Source organism: Miniopterus schreibersii (assembly GCF_964146895.1).
Source record: "Miniopterus schreibersii genome assembly, chromosome: 18".
In the NCBI taxonomy this organism is placed as follows: Eukaryota; Metazoa; Chordata; class Mammalia; order Chiroptera; family Miniopteridae; genus Miniopterus; species Miniopterus schreibersii.
Genome location: NC_138121.1, coordinates 4,171,256 through 4,193,591, shown reverse-complemented (window position 1 = coordinate 4,193,591; position 22,336 = coordinate 4,171,256). Strand labels below are relative to the sequence as shown.

The window sequence follows — 22,336 nt, the reverse complement described above, 5'->3', positions numbered from 1 at the left end:
CACGGCCTGCTGACCCCTTTATTTCTTGGGGTTGACAGAGCTGATGTGCTTTGGGAGACAGCCAGTCAACCCCATCCATGACCATGACCGGTGCCAAGGGCACTGGTCTCTGTTGGGATCTGTTAGAGCACAAGGCAAGGGTGCTGCCCAACAGGGTAACCCCATGGGGGCCTCTGGGTGGCTCAGTTCTGGTTGCACCCCAAGCCTGCATGGGTGGAGTAGTGGGAGGCAGTTAATGTGGCTGGAGTTAGTGTTGCTTTAGTTTCACTAGAACCGGGTATTCCCGGGCGAGGCACAGCATCCATCCCAGACCTTACCTGACAGCCCCGAGCTGGCAGATGCTGGCCCCTCCCTTAGTCCTCATGAGGCTTGTGGTCTTTGATGAGCAGCAAATAACAGCTGATGGGGTTGTTAGCTGGGCTAGTGTTTTGAGGGGAAACCAGAGAGCTGGGAGGGCCTGGGAAGGATGAATCGGGAGAAAAGGAAGGCCTGGTATCGGGCACAGCAGTGGGAGGCCTTGCTCACGCCTTCAGCAAGAGGTTGCTGGTGTCGGAAGTGGGCTGGGCCCCTCTTGGATGGTGCCAAGAGGGCAGGGATGTGGGTAGATGGACCGGTTTCTCAGCTGGGGATTAACCTCCTGGTGAGGACATTTTACACCAAACAGGGATGGAGAACCTGCGTTTCTGTAGCATCTCGTCCCTGGGAATCACAACCTTGAAGTATAAGGACCACCTTTGAGGGCCCGTGAATCCCAGGTACTGGCCTGTCCAAGTTTGCCCTCCAGCTTGGGGTATGTATGGTGTCCCCACAGAGCAAAGAGAGGTGGGTTGGCAAATTGGGCGACCCACCCATGTCACTCTCCTATGCTCAGATCTGCAGCCTCACCCTGGGATTTGCAGAGTGCGGTTTCTCCCACACTCTGCATCCTCCAGAAGTTGAATCCCTAATTACTGAGCACTCCTGGTGGGATGGGGAGGGCCCGGAACCTTGGAATCTCAGGCCTTGGTCCCAGCCCCCCTTTGGTCACAGGCATCCTTTGGTGAACAGCGCTCCTAAGTGCAGTAACACCCTCGGAGGAGGCATCCTATCTCCTGTGAGACTGTCGGGCTACAATTCCTGGCAAGCTGTGCAGCTCTGGGTACCCCACTGACAGGAGAATCATTCTCAAAGTCTCCAGGGAGTTGTAGTTTCTCAAGACACCACTGTCGGGATTACCTTAACCTGGTTCCCAACCCTTGTGCAGGTTGGGAAAAGAGGCCCTGACTGCTTTAACCCCTGGGGGCTGATGGGAAATGGAATTCCCAACTCTTCCCAAAGGTTTCATGGAAATGGAGTCATCAAGCCAAGAAGGTTCTGGTAAAAGATCCTTGGGTAAATAAAGGGCCCCATCACTAACTCACCCTATCCTGCATTCCCACAGAATGAATCCATAGGTACTGAGTGCCTACTAGTGGGGAAATAGCTGGCTCAGTGCAGAGGCCCTGGAAGAGCATTCCAGGCAAAGAGAACAGCATGTGCAGAGGCAAAAAAAATGCATGGTGTGTGGGAGTAACTGACAGCAGACCAGTGTGCCTGTTTTGTGGTGACAGTGGGGGAGGGTGATAGAAAATGAAGGGATGCATGGGCCTGATCATTCGGGGCCTGGGACTTACAGAATGTATTCTTAGTTGATGGAAGCCACCCAGGGGTGTGAAGCAGGAGAGTGACTTAGATGCCTCAGTCCCCAGGCTGCTGCAGGACAATAATTTGGAGAAGGGCCGGCTGGTGGGAGGGAGGTAAGAGGAGGCTGTGCAGTCATCCAGGTGGAAGAGGTTGTGGCTGTACAGGTGGAGAGAAGTGGCCTCATGTGAGTCCTTTTGGAAGAAGAGCCAGTAGGACTTGCTGAGGGCTGGGTCAACTCAGATTCTGGCCTGAGTATCTGGTGAATGGCAATGCCATTTACTTTGATCATTTGAAATGATCAAGAGGGAATTTTTGGTGGGGGCAGTGGTAGGAAATCAATGCTTCTGTTTTAGCCAAATTAAGCTGGATTGTCGGTGGAACATTCAAGTGAGACTCCAGTCATTCAAAATTGTCCTTCAACTGCTCCCTGCCTCCATCTTCTCTGCAATCTTTTCTCCCAGGACCCCAAACTCTCAACCCTCTTGTTACAGGTGTCCCTCCAAAACCTATATGTTGAAGTCCTAGCCCCCAGGACCTCAAAATGTGACCTTATTTGAAAATAAGATCATTGCAGATAAAATTAGTTAAGATGAGCTCATTAATATGGGCCTTAATCCAATATGACTGCTGTTCTTACACAGAGGGAACTTTTGGACAGGGAGACAGACACACCGGGGGAGAACACTGTGTAACAATAAAGGCAGAGCTCGGGGTGATGCATCTACACACAACAGAACCCCAAAGATTGCCAGCAAAACACCAGGAGCTGGGGGAGAAGCAGGGAACACATCCTCCCCTCACAGCCTTAGAAAGAACCGAGCCTGCTGGCACTTTGAACTTGGACTTCTAGCCTCCAGAACTGTGAGACAATAAATGTCTGTGATTTAAGCCACCCAGTTTGTGGTACTTTGTTAAAGTAGCCCTAGTGAACTAAAGCACCCCTCCTCCCTCAGACCCAGAAGTCTGGGCCCTCACCACCCTGCCTGGCTTGGTTCCATGCAGCGCCCCAGGGCAGGCAGGGGTCAGTTCAAGTGCCACCAGGGCTACGAGCAGTGGCGGTAGTGGGAAAAGGCCCCAACCTAATCCTCTCTCCCTTTCACCATCCATCCCCAGACTCCAATGTGACCCTAACGCCCACATCATCTGGAGCTAGGAGTCCACAGCATCCCAGCTGGATACCCTCCTGGTACCCAGGTGATGGAACAGGCTGAAACCAGAAGATCGGAGCCAGACACAGTCAGTAGGGAAGACAGAGGTGGAAGCAGAACCGGTCAAGAGTCAGGAGCCAAGAAACAAGAAACCAAGACAAGGCAGAAAGAGACAGGAAGGCGACGGGGAGACACAGACAAAGGGGCAAAAGTAGTGACAGGCAAACTCGAAGAAATAGAAATAGAATCAGATGGGAAAAAGAGCCGAGTGACAAAGACCCAAATGGAGAAATGGGAAGATTCCAAGACGGGGGTGACCAGAACTGGGCCTGGTGAGACACGGAGGTCAGAGGGACAGCACCGAAGGGAGAAATGTCAATGGAGATGCAGTTACAGGGAGGGCTGGAGGTGAGATCGTCAGGGAGGTGGGTGGTTGTATGGAGAAACAGGTAAACTGAGGAAGGGCCACAGTTGGCAGGGAGATAAAGGGCGACCTTAAAGGAACAGGCAATGCCACTCCGAGGTGTGTGGAATGTGGTGATGATTCGTAGGTGCTGGCAGGTCACTTTTGGCCACCGCCGCAGGTCGCTTTGTGGAAACACGGCTCTGACCATAATCTGTGACCTTCCCCGACCCTTGCCAGCGCCTCATGGCCTCTTGTCAGCTGAGGCTGCAGCTGAAGTCAGTGATGCAAACACCAGCCAGGGAGCTGGGATCCAGAGACGCAGGAGCTGGGGCTTCACAGCTGTTTGTCAGCCTCTCTGAGCCTCAATGTTCCCATCTGTCATGCCGGGTGGTGAGGATGGCGACTCCAGGGTGGCACCTGCTCCTACACCCTCCCCTCCTCGCCCCCTGAAACACACGCAGGCCCTGCGTTCCTCCAAAAAGTTGTTTTTGTCTTTTTTAAATAATGTGAAAATGCCACGCGAAGGTTTGAACCGGAAGCCCCTCCGGGGGCCAGGCTGGGGGGGGCGGGGAACGCGAGATGGGGGAGCCAGGTCCCCGAAGCCTGCTGCCCCTATCTGAGGCGGGGGTGGGTGAGGCGGGGCCTCCGCTGTGCCGAGGGGCTCCAGGCCCAAAAAGTTCAGCTGTTCCAAGAAAGGTGGCTCACCAGGGAGGGGGAGGGGCTTCCTGCCTCATTTGGCACCAAGGGGGTCGGGGGGGTCAGGGGAGCCGTCAGGGGGGCTGAGGGGCAGGGGGCCAGGGCCTCCCGTTTGGCACATGGTGGGAGAGGAGGAGGGCCCAGCCTCAGGGGCCTCCCCAGAGGCGGTGTCTGTGGTGGTGGCAGTGGCTCCCTCGTCCACAGAGGATTCTATTCTCAACCCCTCTTCTGGGGGAGCAGGGGGGTCGGGTCTTCGAGGGGTCAGTTCTCCACGGGGCCTGATGACAGAGTGGAGAGAGAAACAGAATTACTGGGCCGACAGGCTCATGGCTTCTGGCTCACTCAGAGTGAAAGCCAAACCCTTACTGTGGCTCAGAGGACCCCCCAATCGGCTGGGCCCCCTTTCTGTCCTCAACTCCCCCTCCCCCTCATTCACTCTGCTCCAGCCACAACAGCCTCCTTGCTGTTCCTTCTAGGCTCCAAGCATAGCCCTACCCCAGGGCTTTTGCACTTGTGGTTCCCACTGCAGAGAACCCCTTTCCTTAGAACTCCATGAACTCAGGCCCCTGCCGTGACGCCTCCCCCCCCCCCCCCCCCCCCCGTCCTCAGAAGCCTTCCCTGGCCATTTCCAGTCAAGCAGGTGCCTCCCCACCCCATTCCATCACACTGGGCTATGGTTCTTTTTCTTTCTCTCTTCTGGGATAATCCCAGTCATTGTTGAAGAGCTTCCTGTCTGCTGCTCCTCAAGAACGTAGGCTCAAGGACAGGCCTGTGGTCACTGCTGCATCCCAGTGCAGAAAGCGCCCTCGCACCTGCCTTCCCCACGACCCCGCCCCTCCCAGTGGAAAGAACTACCCCCTGCCCCATTCCACACGGCCAGGGAAACAAGGTCTCTGGGATGGAGGACCTCACTCAGGGCCACTCATCAGGCACCCTCGCTCTCCACCCCACACCTCTTTCCTGAGTGGCCTAGGTCAAGTCAGTGCCCCCGCTCCATCCCTGAGCCTCAGTTTCCTTCTCTTTAAATGGGGAGCATGACCCTCGTGTCCTTTTCAAAGGAGTGGGGAGACTCGGATACATGGCATCACTCAGCATCCAGGAAACATTTGTTGAGTAGGTAGAGCCACGGTGAGCACAGGGGTCTGAGGAGTTAGGGGGCCCTGCTTGGGCCCCCATGCCACGGTCCTGCGTCACTGCCAGGCTCTGTGCTCCCCAGCCCAGCTGCAGTGGGACTGGCTGCCGATGGAGTAAAGGGACTTGGGGATTCAGACAGTGAGGCCGTGCCTCTCCCCTCCTGGTGATTAAAGATAAAGTCATCTCCATGTCTGCCACCAGCCTCGGCCCTGACTCACCACTTGGCCACTGGCCCCATGTCCTGGAACCCACCTCACCCTGTCCTCATGGGGGCCTCAGAGAAGGCCTCTGGGAGGAAGTGACATTTGGGGAAAAACCTGAAGACGTAGCCAAGTGAAGAGTCAGCCCTCGGCCCCATCCCTACTGCCCTTGACTCAGTGTGTACCTGAATCTCCCTCCTGGACTGTGACCCAGCCTCCTTCCCAGTCTCCAGTCAGCCCCCAGTGGTCCAGGGGGGTCGTCCTACACCCAGGGCTGAGTAGCTCCATCCTCTGTCACAGCCCTCCCATGGTTTCCTAACACCCCCAGGACTAAGTCCCCACCCCTCAGCCCACCCCCAGCCCTACATTCGTACATCGTCTGCCCACCCCCTCTCACCTCACCCTCTCCACCCTCTATCTGCCCCAGTCTCTCGGTCACCCCCAAACACACTGCTTCCCTTCTGTTCCTTCAGCTGGCCAAGCTCTTTCCTGCCTCAGGCCCTTTGCGCAAGCTGTTCAGTCTGCCAGCTCGCGTCCCATTCCTCTTCACCTAGTTAACGACAACCAACCCTCAAGTCCCTGGTTAAATGACACTTCCATGGGGAGACAAAGCCCTTTCCTCCTATCATCAGCTTTCTCAGATGACTGTGGGGTCAGTGTCTGGGGGTAGGGCGGAGCTCATCGATCTTGCTCAGCAGGGGATGCCGGTGCCCAGCACAGCGCCTGCGCACAGCCAATGCTCAATAAACAGCTACTTATTTAAGCAGAGTAACAGCTGCCAGTTGGAGACCACTTGCTGCTACGGGCTCAGACTCCATGCTCCACACATGGGGAGGATTAAGCCATGAACCCTCTCAACAATCCTATGAATTTGAGCCTGTTTATCATCCCCATTCCACAGCTGAGGAAACTGAGGCACAGAGAGGGAAAGCAACTCGCCTTACATCACTTAGCCAAGGAGTGGCAGGGCCAACTCCTGGACTCGCATGACTTGGGAAAGCAGGAATGAACGCGCCCTGAAAAGGTCCAGTTGTCCCTTCTACCTTCTCAGCTCTGTCCAGAGGACACCTGCACCTGCCTGGCCCAGTGCAAGCCTGGCATCCAGGGGAGTCCTCAGCATTGGCAGCAGGAGGCAGCAGAGAGCCTGGGTCTCATCCCCTCGCTAGCCCCAGTCCTGCCCTGAGACATGGCTGTGGCCTCCTCTCTGTGAGAATGGCCTTAGCTTTGGGACAGTCAAAAACTAAGGGTGACATGCCCCTCTCCCAAAGTGGTGGTGAGGATTAGCAATATGATGTATGTGAAATACCACGAGAAAGGAACTTGACGAACACTGACTACCGGAGAGGGCACGCACTCCGGCAGGCAGCTGGGTTTTGCATCCGGGCTCCTCCTTCCCACCTGTGCCTGGGTTTTCTCTTGTAAAATGGGGATGAGACCAGAATGGCGTCACAGCGAGGATTAAATGGGTTAAGGTGCGGCAAGCATACGGTAGGGCCTCTGTGAGTGCTTGCTGTTATTACTAGCAGTGCTACCACTGTTATTGCTGTGGGACTCCCTGGCCAGGCCCTCTCTGCTCGGGTTCATACTACCCAGCTTTGAGCATGCTGGTGTCCCCTCTCCTTGTCTGCCTCTGGTCACTGTGTACTCCCGAAGGGAGGTGGGCTGAGGATCCTGAAAGTACCCCGCAGGAGCCAAACCCAGAGACAGGGGAAGATTCGGAAACCTTACAGAAGGGGAAACTGAGCTCAGGGAGGCCCATCTGGACATTGCCTGGTCTGGTTCCAGAGTTTGGTGGGGTCTCAGTGATGAGCAGTGTTGACAGAGAGAGGAAGGAGGAGACTAAGAGAGGGAGGCAGGGAAATTCAGAGGCAGGGACAAGAATGTGGCGGGAGACAGACGGGAACAGAGAGAGCTCGGCAAAGGCGAGGGCAGGGCGGAGGGTCTGAAGCACCCTACCTGCGGGCCTGGCGTCGGGGGCCCGGGTGGGGGGCCCCGGGGTCTCCAGCGCAGGCGAGACGGAGAAGCGGGAGAAGCACAGGGGGGGCCCTGGCGGGGGGAGGAGGGGGAAATCCTCCGCCCATTCGAAACTGCCTCCTAGCGAAAGCGGGTGAGGGGGAGAGGAGAGGACAGGTCAGACCCTCAGACGCGCCTGAAGCCCGCCCACTTCAGCGGCAGCCCTCAGGCCCCGCCCCTTCCCAGGCCCCACCCACCCGGCCCCGCCTCCGAGCCCCGCCCCCCTCACCAAAGCCGCTGTCGTTGCTGGGAAACCCATCTCCGGGGGTGGCGGGGTGGGGAGGTGTCGGGGGCGCTGGCGGCGTTGGCGCTGGCGGCGTTGACGGGTCCGTGTCCCCCTCGGGGGGGCCCTGGACGCTCAGTTCGTTGGTTGGGGTCTCCTGTGAAGACAGATTAGGGGCGGAGAGAGGGGGCGAACCGTCACATCCCACCACTGCACCCCAGCAAGCGACAAACCCCGCTGACAGTTCTCTGTTTACTGCTAAACGCTCTGGAGAAGGCTGCAGCCCCTAACCTCCCTAATCTACCTCCTACGCCTCAGGGCAGCCGTAACCCCACCCTCCCGAGGCTCCGCCCCCGAGCGCGGCGCCCCGCCCCCTCACATCCCCCCCCCGGAATTCTCTCCCCGGGGGCCCCGAACCCAATAAGTCTCCGTAAATCCCACCCGCCTTCAGGACACCTCCCCATTACCAGGCCCCGTCCAGTGCCCAGGCCCCGCCCCTGCCCTGCAGGCCCCGCCCCGCAGCCCCCGCCCCGCCCTGCAGGCCCCGCCCCCGGCCCCTGCGCCGCCGCCGCGCACCTGGTCGAAGAGGTAGACGGTCACGTCCCCGTGGAAGGAGACCATCTTGCGCTTCCTCTCCAGCTCGCTGTCCTCGGACTCGTCGGCCCCGCGCGGTGACTTGAGCAGCCCCCGCAACGGGCGGGCCGCGTCCGCGTCGGCGCTGCTCACCACGACCGGCACCGGGGCTGCCCGCGACCTCCCGGGGCCCCGCGGCCCCGCCGCGCCCGCCGCCTCGTCCTCCTCCTCGTCCTCGTCCTCCCCGTCCTCCTCCGCCGACCCCGGCGCCCCCACCCCGCCGGCCTCCCCGCCAGCCGCCCCTCCGTCCGCGCCCTCCCACGGGGGCCGCCGCGGGCCCGGCCCCGGGAACGGCGTGAGCGTGAGCGGAGGCAGCGCCAGCGAGAGCCGCGAGAGCTTGGCTGCGGGAGAAGAGACCCGGTGAGCCCGCCATCCTGGGGCGACTGAGGCGCGCCTCCCGTGTGCCCCCGAGTGACCTCAGGTCACAGTCTGGGCCTCAGTTTCCCTTCTTGCAAACCCAAGGGCTGCAATGGGGCCTTTCTCCACCCAGAGCCAGAGAGATCGACTCCTGACCCCAGTGCTTAACCCTCCCCAGTGCCAACCTCTCCCCCACGGCCCGCCAGACCCCAGTGCCCTGGCCCTGCCCACCTCTCCAGGGCCTGTCCCCCCCTCATTCTGACTTGTCTTCCATCCCGCCACAGCCCGCCTCCCTATTCCTCCCACCTCTGAGCTTTTGCATAGGCTGTTCCCTCTGCCTGGAACTTCCTTTTCTAACTCAAGTCCTATTCATCCTCCAGCTGTATCTGGGCTTCCAAAGCCTTCAGAGGTCTCCCAGGAGGTCACCAGGCCAGACCACCACCTCTGCACCCCACAGCGTCAAGCACCTCTCCTTCCGAGCAGATTATCTCAGTATATAACTGTATTTCTGTGGCGATGTGATTAATGTTGGCCTTTCCACAGAACAGAGACTGAGCCCGGCTCATTCTGGCTGCAACCTCAAGCCCCAAGCACATAATAGTGTTTGTGGGATTAATGAATAAATTAATCGCTGCTATGTGATGTTGACCAAGGTACTTTCCCTCTCTGATCCTCAATCACCAGACAAAACTGGGGTATCTAACCATCTCTAGGCCCTGGATGAGATCAGGTCCCTGGAGAAGGAAACCTGGCTTCGAATCCCTGGGCAAGGAGATCCACCTCTCTGAGCCTCTGTTTCCTCAGTGATAAGTGGACAGGGGCCACTCATTCCATTAATGCATAAGTGAGTGTGCCAGGCCCTGTGGGGGATGATGGTGGGGATCAGAGGAGGGTGAGTGTGGGGCAGGGAGGAAGATGGATGTGGACCAGGTCACTCTCTTCCCCTCATTCACTCTACTCCAGCTTCACTGGCCTTTTGCTATCCCCGAACATGCCAAGTTAGTGCCCATCTCAGTGCCCTGTACCTGATGTCCACCTGGCTCATTTCCTTCATATCAAAAGTCACCTCTATATTGAGGCCCTCCGTGGCCACCCATCTCAGGGTGATAGGGTGGACATGCTGTATAGAGAGAGCTATCAGGGGCTGTGAATACCCAGAGGAAGGACAGGATGACAGCCTTTAGAAGTCAAGAAGACTTCCCAGGGCAGGAGAAATTTGAATGGGGTCTTGAAGGATGAGTAGGAGTTCACCTTTTTTTTTTTTTTCCTTTTTAAAAAAAGCAGGCTATTCTCAGCCTCTTCTCACCCAGCAACATCAAACCCACCTCCACCCCAACCCCACCTCAGATCCTGAGGTATCTTAGCTGCTCATCCCCTGACATTTTCATGCTGCCTTGGGTCTTTCCTGACAGCTGGTTGCAAACTCCCCACAATAGCCTCAAGGAAGTGGTAGTGTTCTAATAAAATGGGATTTGAGGAAGGAATATTCTCTGCCCATACCTCTTCCTGACCTTTCCCTCCTGAGCCACAGGCTCCCCTGGTAGACACGATGTAACCCTTCACTCAAGTGTGGTTGTGAGTTTGTCAGTATGAAAGAGCCCTGTCACTTACAACTTTCAAACCAGTATTTAAGGAAATCAGGCCTGCAGGTGATTCCAGTGGAACCACAGTCCCTACATCAAATAGGGGCTTGACTTCCATCCAATGACATGGACCACCTCCCCATTCCTCCCCCCTCTGAGCCTTTGCATAGACTGTTCCTTCTGCCAGGAACTTTCTTTTCTAACTCAATTTATCTTTACTCTTCATTTACCTTCTCTTAACTCGCCCCCTCTGTAACAAAACACTTCCTATGTTCCTATCCAAATTCAGTTCCCAGAAAAGGCATTTCTAAAGCTTTCAGGTCACCAATACTATGGGGGCAGGGCCTGAGACTCCCTGGGTCCCAGCCTTGGGCAGCTCAGGGCCTGGCACACTCCACAGATGCCTCAGCTTGTTGGAAAATGGAAACCAGAGATCACATGTTGGCAGCCCAGCCCACAGATAAGCTCCGTTTGAATTGGTTTCAGCCTTTAAAACACCAAGAGCTCTGGCTTAAAGGGGAAAAGCAGCAGATTTGGCAACCCCAAGGGAACATTCCTGAATGGAGCTGACAAGTGGCTGCATTTCCTCCCCAACTCCCACCCCGCCTCTCCCAGCTGACCTCATTCATTCCTTATTACTGTCTACCCCCCCACTCCCCCACCCCCCATGGGGATCTAAATTTGAGACCCTGGTCTATGAATCGCAATAACAAAAGCAGGTGCTGAAGAGCGCCAGTCACTGAAAGTCTGAACTCATTTGACCCTCACAACAACCCTATTAGGCAGGTGCTATTCTTACCATCCATGTTTAGCAGATGGGAAAACCGAGGCACAGAGAAGTAAGGTCATTTGTCCAAGGTCACAGAGCTAGGGATCTGGGCCCAGGCAGTGCTGCTCCAGCTTATGCACTTGTCACCACCAGCCTGACCTGTCCGCTATCCAAGAGCCTGAGATTCTCAACTGTGCTCCTGGGCCCCCGACCTCGCTCCCACGCTCCCAGCAGCCTCCTCACCTTTGATCTGCTCGCTGTTCCCCTGAGGAGGTCCCAAGTCCAAGAATAGTCGTGGCATCTCGGGGCCCTTCCTCTCGGGTTTGGGGGGGTCCCCGTCTCCGCTGGGTGCCGGGTCTCCGCCGGCCCTGCTGTCTGGGACCCCGGACTCGCCCTCGGGGGCCACCTCCAGCCTGGCTCTCTGGGGCACTGGCTCCGGCCTCCTCGGCTGCGCTTCCGGGGGTGGCAGAGGTGGCGGCGGCTGTGGCCTCGTGCTGTCTGCCCATCCTGCCTTTGCGTCCACGCCGCTTCCGAGGCCGCCGCCGGGGGCCATCCCCGTGCCCACTGGGGCTCGGCCCCCACTCCCGAGGTCCAGCCTCCCAGCCCCGGGGGCTCTCAGTGCCCCCCCAATCTCGGGGACTCTCCTCTTGGTCCCCAGTTCCAGCCCCCCGCTCCTGGGGACTTGGCCAGTGGGGCCAGGGGCTGTCTCCCCGCCGTTCTGGGGCAAGGCCACTGCGCCGGCTGTGAGGGCTCTCTCCAGCAAGGTCTCTGGGGCTGGCTCCCCTATCGTGGGGGCTGGACCCCCACTCTCGGGCATCTTCTCCCAGGGCCCTGGGGCTCTCCAAGGCCCAGTCTCTGGCAGCCTCTCTGTGTTCCTGGAGAGTCTCGGGCCCCCATTCTCTGACACCGTCTCCTCCGTCTTTGGGGGTATCAATCCCCCATTCTCCAGCACTGTCTCTTCTCTCTCTGGGGACCTCAGCTCCCCATTCTCCAACACTGTCTCCTCCTTCCTTGGGGGGGTCAGCTCCCCATTCTCCAGCACTTTCTCTTCTCTCTCCGGGAACCCTGGGCCCCCATTCTCTGCCACCTTCTCCTCGATGCCTGGGGCTGTCTGTCCCCCGTTCTCCAACACTGTCACCCCGTTCACGGGGAGGCTCATGTCCTCGTTCGGGCTTGAGGCTTTCTTCCCGCTGCCCAGGACTGTGGGGTCCCTGCTCGGGCCCGGGGCTTTCTCTCTGTTCCCGGGGCTTCTCCCTGCCTTCCTGAGCCCCGTCTCTCGGGGGGTTGTCGCCTTCTGCCCCAGGAGGTTCCTTGTCACGTCCTCCCGCAGGGACATCAGCAGCTGCTCGGTGCTCACTTGAACTACGAAGGTTGGCTTCTCCCGGGTCCCCGGAAGTGGGAGGGGACCCGGGTCTGGGGGCGGCCGGGGCGCTCCTGGGTCGGGGGGCTCGGGGGGAGCCCGTGGCCGAGGGACCCCTTCCTCCTCGGCTGCCCCCCCGCCTGGGAAGGCTCCCTCGGGGGAAAAAGGGGTCTCGGTCTCGTAGCCGCTGTCCCCCGGCTTGGGGCCCGGAGACGACAGGCCTGAGCCGGGACTGGCCACGGCCGAAGGGGGGTCTGGGGAGACGGCGGGGTCCGTGGGGGCCCGGGGAGGTGGCGGCGGGGGGGGGGGAGCGGGTGGTGGCCCCCGCCCGGGGTACTGGGGCGCCGCCGCCCCCATAAGGGGGTCCAGAAACTCGGGGGGGGCCGAGGAGGGGGGGGCCATGGGCAGGTCGGCCAGGGAGCCCCGCTCTGCCCTCAGGGACGAGTCGTCCTCGGGGGGATGGGGACAGCCAAGAGCAGGGTGGCCCCCCCAGCCAGCGACGGCATCCCCCCGCTCCAGGGGCAAGCAGGAGCAGGCCCCCTCGCGGCTGCACAGGGGACAAGGTAGGTGGCTCCGGCGGCTGGGGCCACCCCCAAGGCTGCTGCTGTCCTCTCCTGGGGAGCTGCCCTCCTCCTCCTCCTCCTCCTCTTCGGCCCATGTGGTCCCCCGCTCCCCCAGCACCTCGGCAGGGTCTCCGGCCAGGGTCTCCCCGGCGCCCCGGCCCTCCGGGTCCCAGCCACTCAGGAGGAAGCTGCCTGACGCTGAGGACTGGGCCGGGAAGGGCCGGGGCGCGGGGAAGAGGGGGGAGGCCCAGGTCTCGGACACCAGCTGGGGGACCTCGGAGGGGGCCTGAGGGGCCTGAGGGGCAGGCACTCCTGTGTCCAGGGGGTCCCAGTCATTGGGGAAGAGGGGCTCGGGTGGGGAGCCATGCTCCTCCAGGCGGATGTAATACTCGCTGCTCACAGAGGGGCTGCGGGCGCTGATGACCGGCAGCACGCTGGGCGTGGACAGCGCCTCGTAGAAAGGGTTGGAGGGGTTGGCATGGGGGGCCGGGGGTGCAGATGCCGGCTGCCAGGGTGGCGCCCCCCCACCCCGGCCAGCTCCCCGCCGCGCCTTCTCCCACAGGCACTCAAGGTTGAGGCCACGGCTGCTCTCGGTGACCGTGAGCACATCGTCAGGGTCAGCCCCAGGGAAGCCATCCAAAAGGGGGAACTGCGAGGAGAGGGTCCCTGGGCGGGGTGCGCTGTGGGTGGCGGGCCAGGGCCAGGGGAAGGGACCATCTCGGGGTGGGGGGGGTGGAGGTGGGGGTCGTGGGGGCCGCTCAGAGAGCAGGTAGGTGAGCTGCAGCTGGAGATCAGAGGCTGAGGGGCGCTGGGCAGGCGGCCGCCAGCAGGACTGCAGAATATCGTACCTGGGGGAGAGGAGGAGACAAGATTGGGGCAGAGCCCTGGGGTGGGGGGGCAGAGACCAAGATACAGGGGAGCCAGATACCCAGAGAGCGGGGGACAGAATCCCAGGGAGAGAGAGACAGAGACCCAGAGAGAGGAGGACAGGGACCTAGAGGAAGCGGGGACAGCGAGGCCGATGTGAGGATTTATGGTTAAGGCGGCCTTCCAGTTTGGGCTGAGTCTGGAGTCAGAGAAGAGAAGCAGCAGAGGTCTTCTAGGGGTGGAGAAACCCGGGTTCAAACGCCAGCTCTACACTCAACCCCAGCAGCAAACATCCAAGTAGCAGATGCTGGCAGAGGGGTGGGGACATTCCTGCACCACACTGGGGGCCGCAACGGGTGATGACAAAGATCGTGGGTGGCCTGTGAATGGAGGATTCTGGGACCATCTGGGGTGGGATGTGGAAGGTCAGGGGTCTGGGGCAGGCCCTGCCCTCACCAATAGTCCGCATAGGGCAGCTTGAGCCTAGGCCGGGCCAGCTTGACATGCTGCTGGCGGACCACGAAGGCAAGGACCTCCTCGTCTGACAGGTGGCGGTAGGGCTGTGCCCCAAACTCAAACAGCTCCCACAGAGTCACCCCCAGGGACCTGTAGGTAGCAGAGGGCAGAGAGAGATCAGAGCCCCGCCCCGACCTGTCTGGGGGCCTCCCCTCTGGGCCTCAGTTCCCCATCCGTGAAGCAAGCACCGTGCGACCCCCCGCCCTGCCCCGCCCAGGCCCCTCACCAGATGTTGCTTTCCCGGCTCTGGTCCACCACCATGAAGGTCCCGTGCAGCTCCCCCAGCAGCTCCGGCGCCGCCCAGCGCAGCGGGATCCACAGGCGCTCGGGGGTCAGGTAGTAGTCCTCCTGGGGGGCGGGCGGACAGGGTCAGCGGGGTCGAGACACCCCTACTGCCCTCAGCCCCGGCGACGGAAGGCAGGCAGCCCCCACCTTGTAGTTGCTATGGGCCAGCCCGTAATCTCCGATGCGCACGGTGAGGTCAGAGGTCAACAGGCAGTTGCGCAGGGCCAAGTCGCTGGGTGCGGGAAAGGGGCGCAGGTGAGAAAGGGGCAGTCTGGGGCAGCTCACCTTCCGGGCGCCGCCCCTTCCTCTTTCCTCCTCTCCAATCCTCCATCTCCCCAAGGCCCCTCCATCTCCTCTTGACCCCTCCCCTTCCCTGACCCCTCCCCCTGCTCCCCTCCAAACTCCTTCCTCTCCTCTCCAGCCTCCTGCGCCTCTGTGTGCCCTCCAGGGCTTTCCTCTTTTGCCTTCGCCACTCCAGCCTCCTCAGCTCCGCAAGCCCCTCCCCGGGCGCCTCATCTCCTGCCTCTAAGCAGTCCCAACACCACCTTCCTCCCCGTGGCCCCCCGCTGGCACCTGTGCACGTAGTTGTGGGAGTGGAGATGCGCCAGCCCTCGGGCAATCTCCAGGCCCATTCTCTGCAGTGTCCGAAGGTCTCGAGGGGGCAGCTCAGGGGACAGGCCCTCCGGGGGCCGCTGGGCCCGGAGGTAACGCTTCAGGTCCCCCTGGGAGGAAGGGCAGGGAGAGGTCAGCACCACCACCCCCTCCCAGGTATCCACACATCCAGCCAACCCGAGGAGAGGGTGGGGAGGCCTCGCACTCAGCTGGCAGTCCCTCTGAGCTTTAGGGGGGTGAAAACAAAACACAACTCACTGCTAGTTCAGTGGCACCACCTGTGGACAGAGTGCTCACCTTAGCGCTTGTCACACAGGTGTCACTGTGATGATGACCGTGCTATTGTCATAGTCCTAGGACCCTAGGCACACCTGGCCCCCACCCTGTCCAGCTCCCCACTCCTCCTTCCCATAGAACCTCACCAGTTGACAGAACTCCATGATCAGCAGAAAAGGCAGGGTCTCCACGCAGACGCCCAGGCACTGGAGGACGTTGGGGTGCTGCAGGCTCCTGTGGGGGTACAGCTAGATCAGGAAACAGCCCTTTCCTCCAGCCCAGCCCAGCCCCTGGCCCACCCCGGCCACCCAGCAAAACCAAACTGTTGCTTCAACCTGTTTGATCTCCGTTTCCTCACCCATGGTCTCCCCCACCACACACAGACACTCTTTCCCCATGTCCTGTCTCAGGACTGCCCACTGTCCCCCAGTTCCTGGGCCAGACCCCCAGGTGCCTCCCTGTCCCACCTTCCTCTTCAGCCCCAGCCTTCCTGTCCTCTGACTCTTCTCTACCCCCTCCTCTCCCTACAGCCCCAGCTCAAGCATCCTCCCCACATCCCGGCCTTCCTGCCTTCAGTTTGTCCCTGACCTGCCGCTCTCTTGCTCACAGCCCTTCATGGCTCCCCAGCATCCCACCTGGCTCCTTCCTCAGTCTTTCCTGGCCCTCCAGCTGGCCCACCGCCTTCCCCAGCATCACGTCTCACCCCCGTGTGCATCTCCTTGGGGCCTTTGCACTAACAGTTCTCTGTGGGTTACACCCGCCCGTCAAAGTCCTCCTCATCCCTCAGGCCTCAGCTCAACATCATTTGCCCAAGAAAAGTCACTGACCCCCAACACTGGGGGGCGCCCCTCCGTTCACTAAGCAGCCAGCTCTACTGAGACAAGGATTTGGGGCTTTTTGTTCAGGTAGCCACGTCCCCAGTGCCTCAGGCCAGTAGGTGTTCAATAAAAATGTGTGGAACAAAGGATCTGGCCTTGCTCCATGGCCTGGGGTCTGTGGGAATATTCAAATGCTCCAGGCTTGCAGCCCAGAGCCCGGTGCAGGGTAGGTGCTTGGTTAGTTATTTTCCCTCTGTCACTTGGCTCGTGCACTGAGAGCCGTCCATGGCCTGTGTTCCAGCCTTCTCCACCTGGGAGAATAGCGCCTCCTGTTGCTCCTGCTTCTATCACAGACCGGGTATGTGCTGGGGCTTGAAAACTGGCTGGAGCCCCAGTGCAGGAGATTTAGAGTGACAGGTGTAGCAGGAAGCTTGGGACCACTGCACAGCTACTAATCTGAGCCAAGGCCGGCCACTCTGTTAGCAAATTCTCCCAACAACCCTAAGAGGCAGGATGATGTTTCCCATTTGATCCAGAGGAAATGGAGTCTCAGAGAGGCAAAGTGACTTGCCCAGGGTCACACAGCTGGGAATTGATCTCAGGTCTCTGGCTCGCTCTGTCTACTGAGGGCTGATGGCACTTGTGCTCAGGTGACAACAGTATGGACCCTGAGCAGCCAGTGTAGTCCTACACTCTCCAACAGAACCTTCTGTGCGTGTGAAAATGCTCTAGATCTGAGCTGTCTCACATGGGAGCCACTGGCCATATGTGACCACGGAGCACTTGAAATGTGGCAAGTGTACCTAAGGAAATGAATTTTTAATTTAATTTTATTTGATTTAGCCCAAAGTTAAATAGCCATATGTGGCTAGTGGTTGCCAGCAGAGATGGGCAAATAAGCAACTGAGCAGATGAAAAAAATGACACACTGGATATGTATTATGAAGAAAACACATGAGCTGATGTGATGGGGGATCCCAGGGCCTGCCTTAGATGGGGGGGAGGGGGAAGGCCTCTCTGAGCTGAGACTTGAGGAGGGGAAGGGTCAGAAGCTGGGGGTGGGTGAGCCAGGAATGATATTCCAGAGGGAACAGCAAGGGCAAGCAAGTGTCCTGAGGCAGAAAGGCTGACAGATGGGAGGGTTAGTGAGGAAGGTGGCTGGCACAAGGGGTTCAGTGGCAGGAAGGGCACAGGGTCAAGCTGTGCAGGGCTTGTGGGCTGTACACAGGCCATTTGGGATGCCCATTCAGAGCCCTGGTCTACCCTTTCTCACCCACAAGCAGGGGCCTGATTACCCAATGCTTAACACAGGGTAATCTCGCATCCTCTCAGCTGCCCTCTACATAGGAACGCTCGGGCATCCTGGACTCACTTTCCAGGTGAAGATATTGAGGTTCAGAGTGGAGGGGGCAGGCCTCTGGCTCTGATTCTGGGCTCTCCCCTTGCCCTCTTCATATTGCCTTTCATATACCTGGCTCTGTCCCAAGAAAGAACATGAAGCTCAGAGAGGAAAACTCTTGACTGAGTGGCACAGCCCGAACGAGGTAGATCCAGGATTCAAACCCAGGTCGGACCCCACACTATACTCCTCTCACTCCCAAATGTGACCTCCATGAGGCGTAAACCAGGATAACTGGGCCTCCAGGGCCCATGTCAGCATACCTGTAGGGCTGTGCTTCTGAGATGAACTTGCGCTGCTCCAGGGGCCCTGCGCTGGCACGGAGCTCCTTCACCACCACCTGGGCTGGGGTGTAGTCTGAGAAAATCTCTCCCAGGATCACCTGGTCAAGGGTACCCGGGAGTCAGTGTGCACCCGGGATTCCCCAGCCCCCTCCCCTGGGACCACCTCCACCCACCGCAGGCTCCCAACTTCCCCCCCTTTCCAGGTTCTCCCCTCATATCCCACCACCCTTGACCCCCACCAGACATGGGGTGAGAGACTCACAGGCCCAGAGTCCGATGGATGCAGGGACGGATGGAAGGATGGACAGACTGACGCGTGGAAAGCCAGGTGGCGAGGCGGAGTGACCAATGGAGTGAGGAGGGAGGTGCTGATGGACAGATGTGGGGGGTTGGAGGGGGTGGGAATGGGCGAGAGGTGGACAGAGGCAAGGGTGATGGGTGGGCTGAGGGGGCAGGGGAGGAGGCAGGGAGCAGATGAGAAGTGGTCGGAGCAGGGGGAATGGACACAAAACAAGTACAACCCCGGATTGTATGGACCCCCTGCCTCCCACCCCCAGCCCACTCACCTTTCCAAACCAGCCACTCCCAATCTCTTGTAGGTAGCTGAGGTGCTGGCGGCTAAGGCCCAGGGGAGTGGTCATGTCTGGGGGAGCAAAAGGGGAAGGCCCCTGAGCCTCTCTCCCTTCCCAAGTGCCAAGGACACCTCCCAACTCCATGGCGACTGGGGGTCAAAGCAGGCACCAATCTCTCTTCATTGGCTGCCCCCAACATTCCAATGATGGGACCTCAGCCTCCTCATTGGCTGCCCCCAACATTCCAATGATGGGACCTCAGCCTCCTCATTGGCTGCCCACAGGCTCCAGTATCCAATCCGTCCTTCCTCTTGTCATCCCTAAAGGTTCTATGACCAGTCTTGGGCCTGCCATTGGCTGCCTCTGAGATTGAGATCTAGGCTGTCCTCAGCTTTGATTGCCCCACCATTGATTGCTTCATCCAAAACCCAAATCTGGTTTTGGAATCTGGTTTTGGATTAAGCAATTGCTTCCACCCAGATGATCCCTGGCCCCTCCAGGGTCAAGCTTCTGTGGCTCCCACCTCCACTTTTCCCCTTGGCTGCCTGGGGCCTCAGCAAGCTGGCCCCTGACGGAAGACTCTCAAGACCATGCGATCCTAGACAGGGCACGGGGCAGTACCTGAGTGTGAAGGCTGCGGGGCAGGCATGGGCAGGGAGACCTCGGCCAGTGGTAGGATGTAGACATCAGGCAGCGACTGTGAGGAGGAGGTCTCCTCCGCCGGGGGAGTGTACTCCCCGGAGCAATCCTCCCCTTCAGGGTTCTCAAACTCCTGGGCCGGGAGGGGTCGGGAGGGGAGAATTCAGGGCTGAGACATGCCACGGTCCTTCCTGTAAGTATCTCTCCCCATCTTTCTCATAACTGTCTCCAGTTCCGGTCCTATTTCCATTCCAAGCCTCAGGCCCTTGCCATAGCTTCAGGACGAAAGGTGCCCTCGGACTGACTGCCACTCTCCCTCCCAACCACCTGGGTCCGGGGAAAGGCCTTGCTGGAGTCTTCCTCCCCACTGGAGCCCTATCAAGCGCCTCACTCACCTTGAAGCCAACATCGCCCCGTTTGCAGCACAGACAGGTGAGGAGGAGGAAGATGAAGGCCAGTAGACCCGAGCAGGAAATGAGGACCACGGCGTAGGGAGGAGCCAGAGGGGCCCGGCCCAGGGCGAATCCATCTGCGGGCAGAAGGCTGGGCTGGCGTCCCCACTTCAAGCCCCTGGCTCCCGGACTCCATGCCCCTCCCATCAGGGCCAGTCTTGACTACAACTCCCATGACGCTCTGCAACCAGCGGCCTCTTGGCAGAGGAGCCGGATGGCCCAGTGCATTGTGGGAGTTGTAGTTTGGAGCGGTCTCAGGTGATTGGGGGTGGGGTCCCTCCTCTGCCCCAAGCTGGGACACCAGCCCCCGCCTCCATCACTTCACCCAGGCCTGGAGGAATTCCAGTGAGGACTGAAGAAGGCAGAAGTAATAGTGGAGCCTGGAGCTCCCAGAATTTACCGTCTTCTCCCACCGACAGCCTCATTACCGCCTGTTTGGGGAAGAGGGTGAGCCCCCAGCTGCAGGCTGGCAGAAGATTCTTGCCCCATGCTGGAACCCCCGAGTTAGTGAGGTTGAGGCATGTCTCTTTTAGGGACACTTGGAGCGCACACATGTCCTCTGTCCCCAGCCCAAGCCCCTGAGGAGGGAACCCCGCAAGCCCTGGGGCTCCCCAAAGCTAGAGACAGCCTCCTGTGCTGTCTGCCTGAGAAACAGTCTTCGTCCCCGCGGTCCCCAGTTCTCCCAGAGGCCCTGTCCTTCCCCGGCTCGCTGCACACACCTGCACGCACACATGCGTGCACACACACATGTTGCCCAAATGGACCCCCTCCCCACCCAGCCCCCGGCCTTCCTCCCACAGGCCCTGCTGACAGAGGCTCCGTCTCCGCGGCTCCCCAGGCCCCGGCGCGGCTGCAGGAAGACATGCACACAGGTGATGAGGCCAGAGCCCCGCGGACAGACCCCTGGGCCAGCTGGGGCAGGAGTGGGGCCCGATGGACAGCCGGATGGCCGGACAGACTCACCGGGGTGGGCCGGGGACGCCAGGCAGCCGGAGGCAGAGACGGCCGCGAGGAAGATGAAGGCGCCCGGGGCAGGCATCTTGGCGGTGATGGAAGGGAGGTGGAGGTGGTGGCGGCTGGGGAGGAGGGGGGGCGGGCCCTCAGCCCCCAGCCATGGGGACCCGCGCGACCCTGGCCTCCCCCCGGCCTAGGAGAGGGGCAGGAGACGCAGGACGGGGGAGGGAGGGGTTGCTTACTGGTTCAGGTGCCCCCCTCCCCCTCTTTGAAGGGACAGACAGATGAAGGGATGGAGAGGAGGACAGAGGAGAGGAGCTAGGGAGCCGGGGTTGCTGGGGTGGGGGGGAGGGTAGGATGGGAGGGGGGGGGAATAAGGGCCCCGCCCCCGAGGGCAGCCAGGATTGGGGGAGCAGAGAGCCTGTCAGAGGAAGGGTGGGAGGAGGGAGGAGGGAGGGAGGATGGAACGTCGTCATGGCAACTGGCTCCCCAGCAGCATTGGCTGCCAGGAGGGAGGGGAGGGGAGGGGGAGGGACAGACAGGGACGAGCAGACCCTTGGGGTGGGGGGCGCAGGGACCGTCATGCCAGTCCCGGACACCACTGTGACATGCCAGCAGCATGGACACGTGTGCTCCACGCCAAGATGCAGATGTCAGGCGGGCGTACGCAGCCCACACATGGCTGACACAAGTCGCAGAGACCCTCTCAGACAGGCACATCACATACAAAGGTGGACAGCCATCGGCAGACGGGGACACGTACACGTCACACACAAAGACGCAGGGACGAGGGGCTGCGCTGGGAACACGAGCAGGCCGGCCCCCAGCACAGCTGCACCCGGCCACGCGGAATGGCAGAGCTCCACAAAGACCCACACATGCCACAGACGAAGTAAAGCCGGAACACACAGATGCGCATGCCACAGACAAAGATCCACGCGGAAGCCACGGTCACACACCGAGACATTCTCACAGACACACACAATCCACAGGCAAATGGGCAACAAAGAACGCCCACAGGCACAGCATCACATCCACAGATGCACACAGACACGCACCTTACGCAAATACACACAGGTGTCACTTTCACAGACATTCAAACACATGACACACCAACATAGACACGTTTCACATGCACAGATATGCAGCCACACAGCAGATACATGGAGGGACACACATATAACATACGTGAATACACAGGCACACAACATAAACACAGGTACGTGAAGACATACATGTCACAGACCCACATTTCACTCTTGAACACACACATCGCATGCACAGAAACCCAAGGACAGACACAACTCAGGCATGGTTATAGACACACACGACACACTGGAAGAGTCACAGACATACAAAGCTACACAAATCACGTACAAAAATGCACAAATACATCACACACTGATGCAGACCACGTAGAATACATACAGAAACACGCAGGCACACAGCACAGGCGCACACATGGAACACAGAGACGCCCGGGGATGGACACTTCAGAAACACGTTTCACAGAAGGCTACGGGAGATGCATTACCCCACCGCAGCCACACATCACACACGGGCACACGCAACACACACCAAGATGCGAAACACGTACGAAGATACACACAGACATACGCATCACAAATGCCCACCTTGCCTATGAGGTTACGCAGCCAACACAGCATGGACACTTGCCTCACACAAAAGATACATGATCATATTTTTTTAAAATATATTTATTCTTTTGAGCGTTTACTCTGCGCCAGGCATTGTTTCTGCGCTTTACACGTATTACCTTTTAATCCTCACAGCAGCACCCCCATCGTGCGGATGAGGAAACTGAGGCACAGCGAGGGACAGTCACCCGCCCCAAGGCGCACAGTCAGGAAGTGGCAGAGTGCGGACTGGAACTCGGTGCGTCAGGGACACAGAC

At 59.5% G+C, this 22,336-nt stretch overlaps 1 protein-coding gene across 1 annotated transcript; it reads right to left on the bottom strand.

The window, feature by feature from the left end:
- Nucleotides 1–1,582: 1,582 nt before the first annotated feature.
- On the bottom strand, nt 1,583–20,543 carry LMTK3 (lemur tyrosine kinase 3). Its single transcript, XM_081119329.1, has 15 exons — nt 20,431–20,543; nt 19,411–19,544; nt 18,998–19,148; nt 18,371–18,447; nt 17,784–17,902; nt 15,450–15,537; nt 14,989–15,137; nt 14,563–14,647; nt 14,357–14,478; nt 14,071–14,220; nt 11,068–13,595; nt 8,059–8,456; nt 7,489–7,639; nt 7,203–7,340; nt 1,583–4,190 (listed from the first exon to the last, which is right to left on the bottom strand). Exons 1-15 carry the CDS (start codon nt 20,504–20,506, stop codon nt 4,174–4,176), a joined length of 4,383 nt encoding a protein of 1,460 aa, XP_080975455.1. The 5' UTR covers nt 20,507–20,543; the 3' UTR covers nt 1,583–4,173.
- Nucleotides 20,544–22,336: the final 1,793 nt, after the last annotated feature.

What these genes read in the sequence shown, in the direction of transcription:
- LMTK3 (XM_081119329.1), bottom strand. Translation starts at nt 20,506, where the DNA reads ATGCCTGCCCCGGGCGCCTTCATCTTCCTCGCGGCCGTCTCTGCCTCC. An exon ending in TCCCACAACTACGTGCACAG is followed by an intron (nt 14,648 to 14,988) that starts GTGCCAGCGGGG and finishes TCCCGCACCCAG; the next exon opens with CGACTTGGCCCTGCGCAACT. An exon ending in CAGCAACGACAGCGGCTTTG is followed by an intron (nt 7,341 to 7,488) that starts GTGAGGGGGGCG and finishes CGCTTTCGCTAG; the next exon opens with GAGGCAGTTTCGAATGGGCG.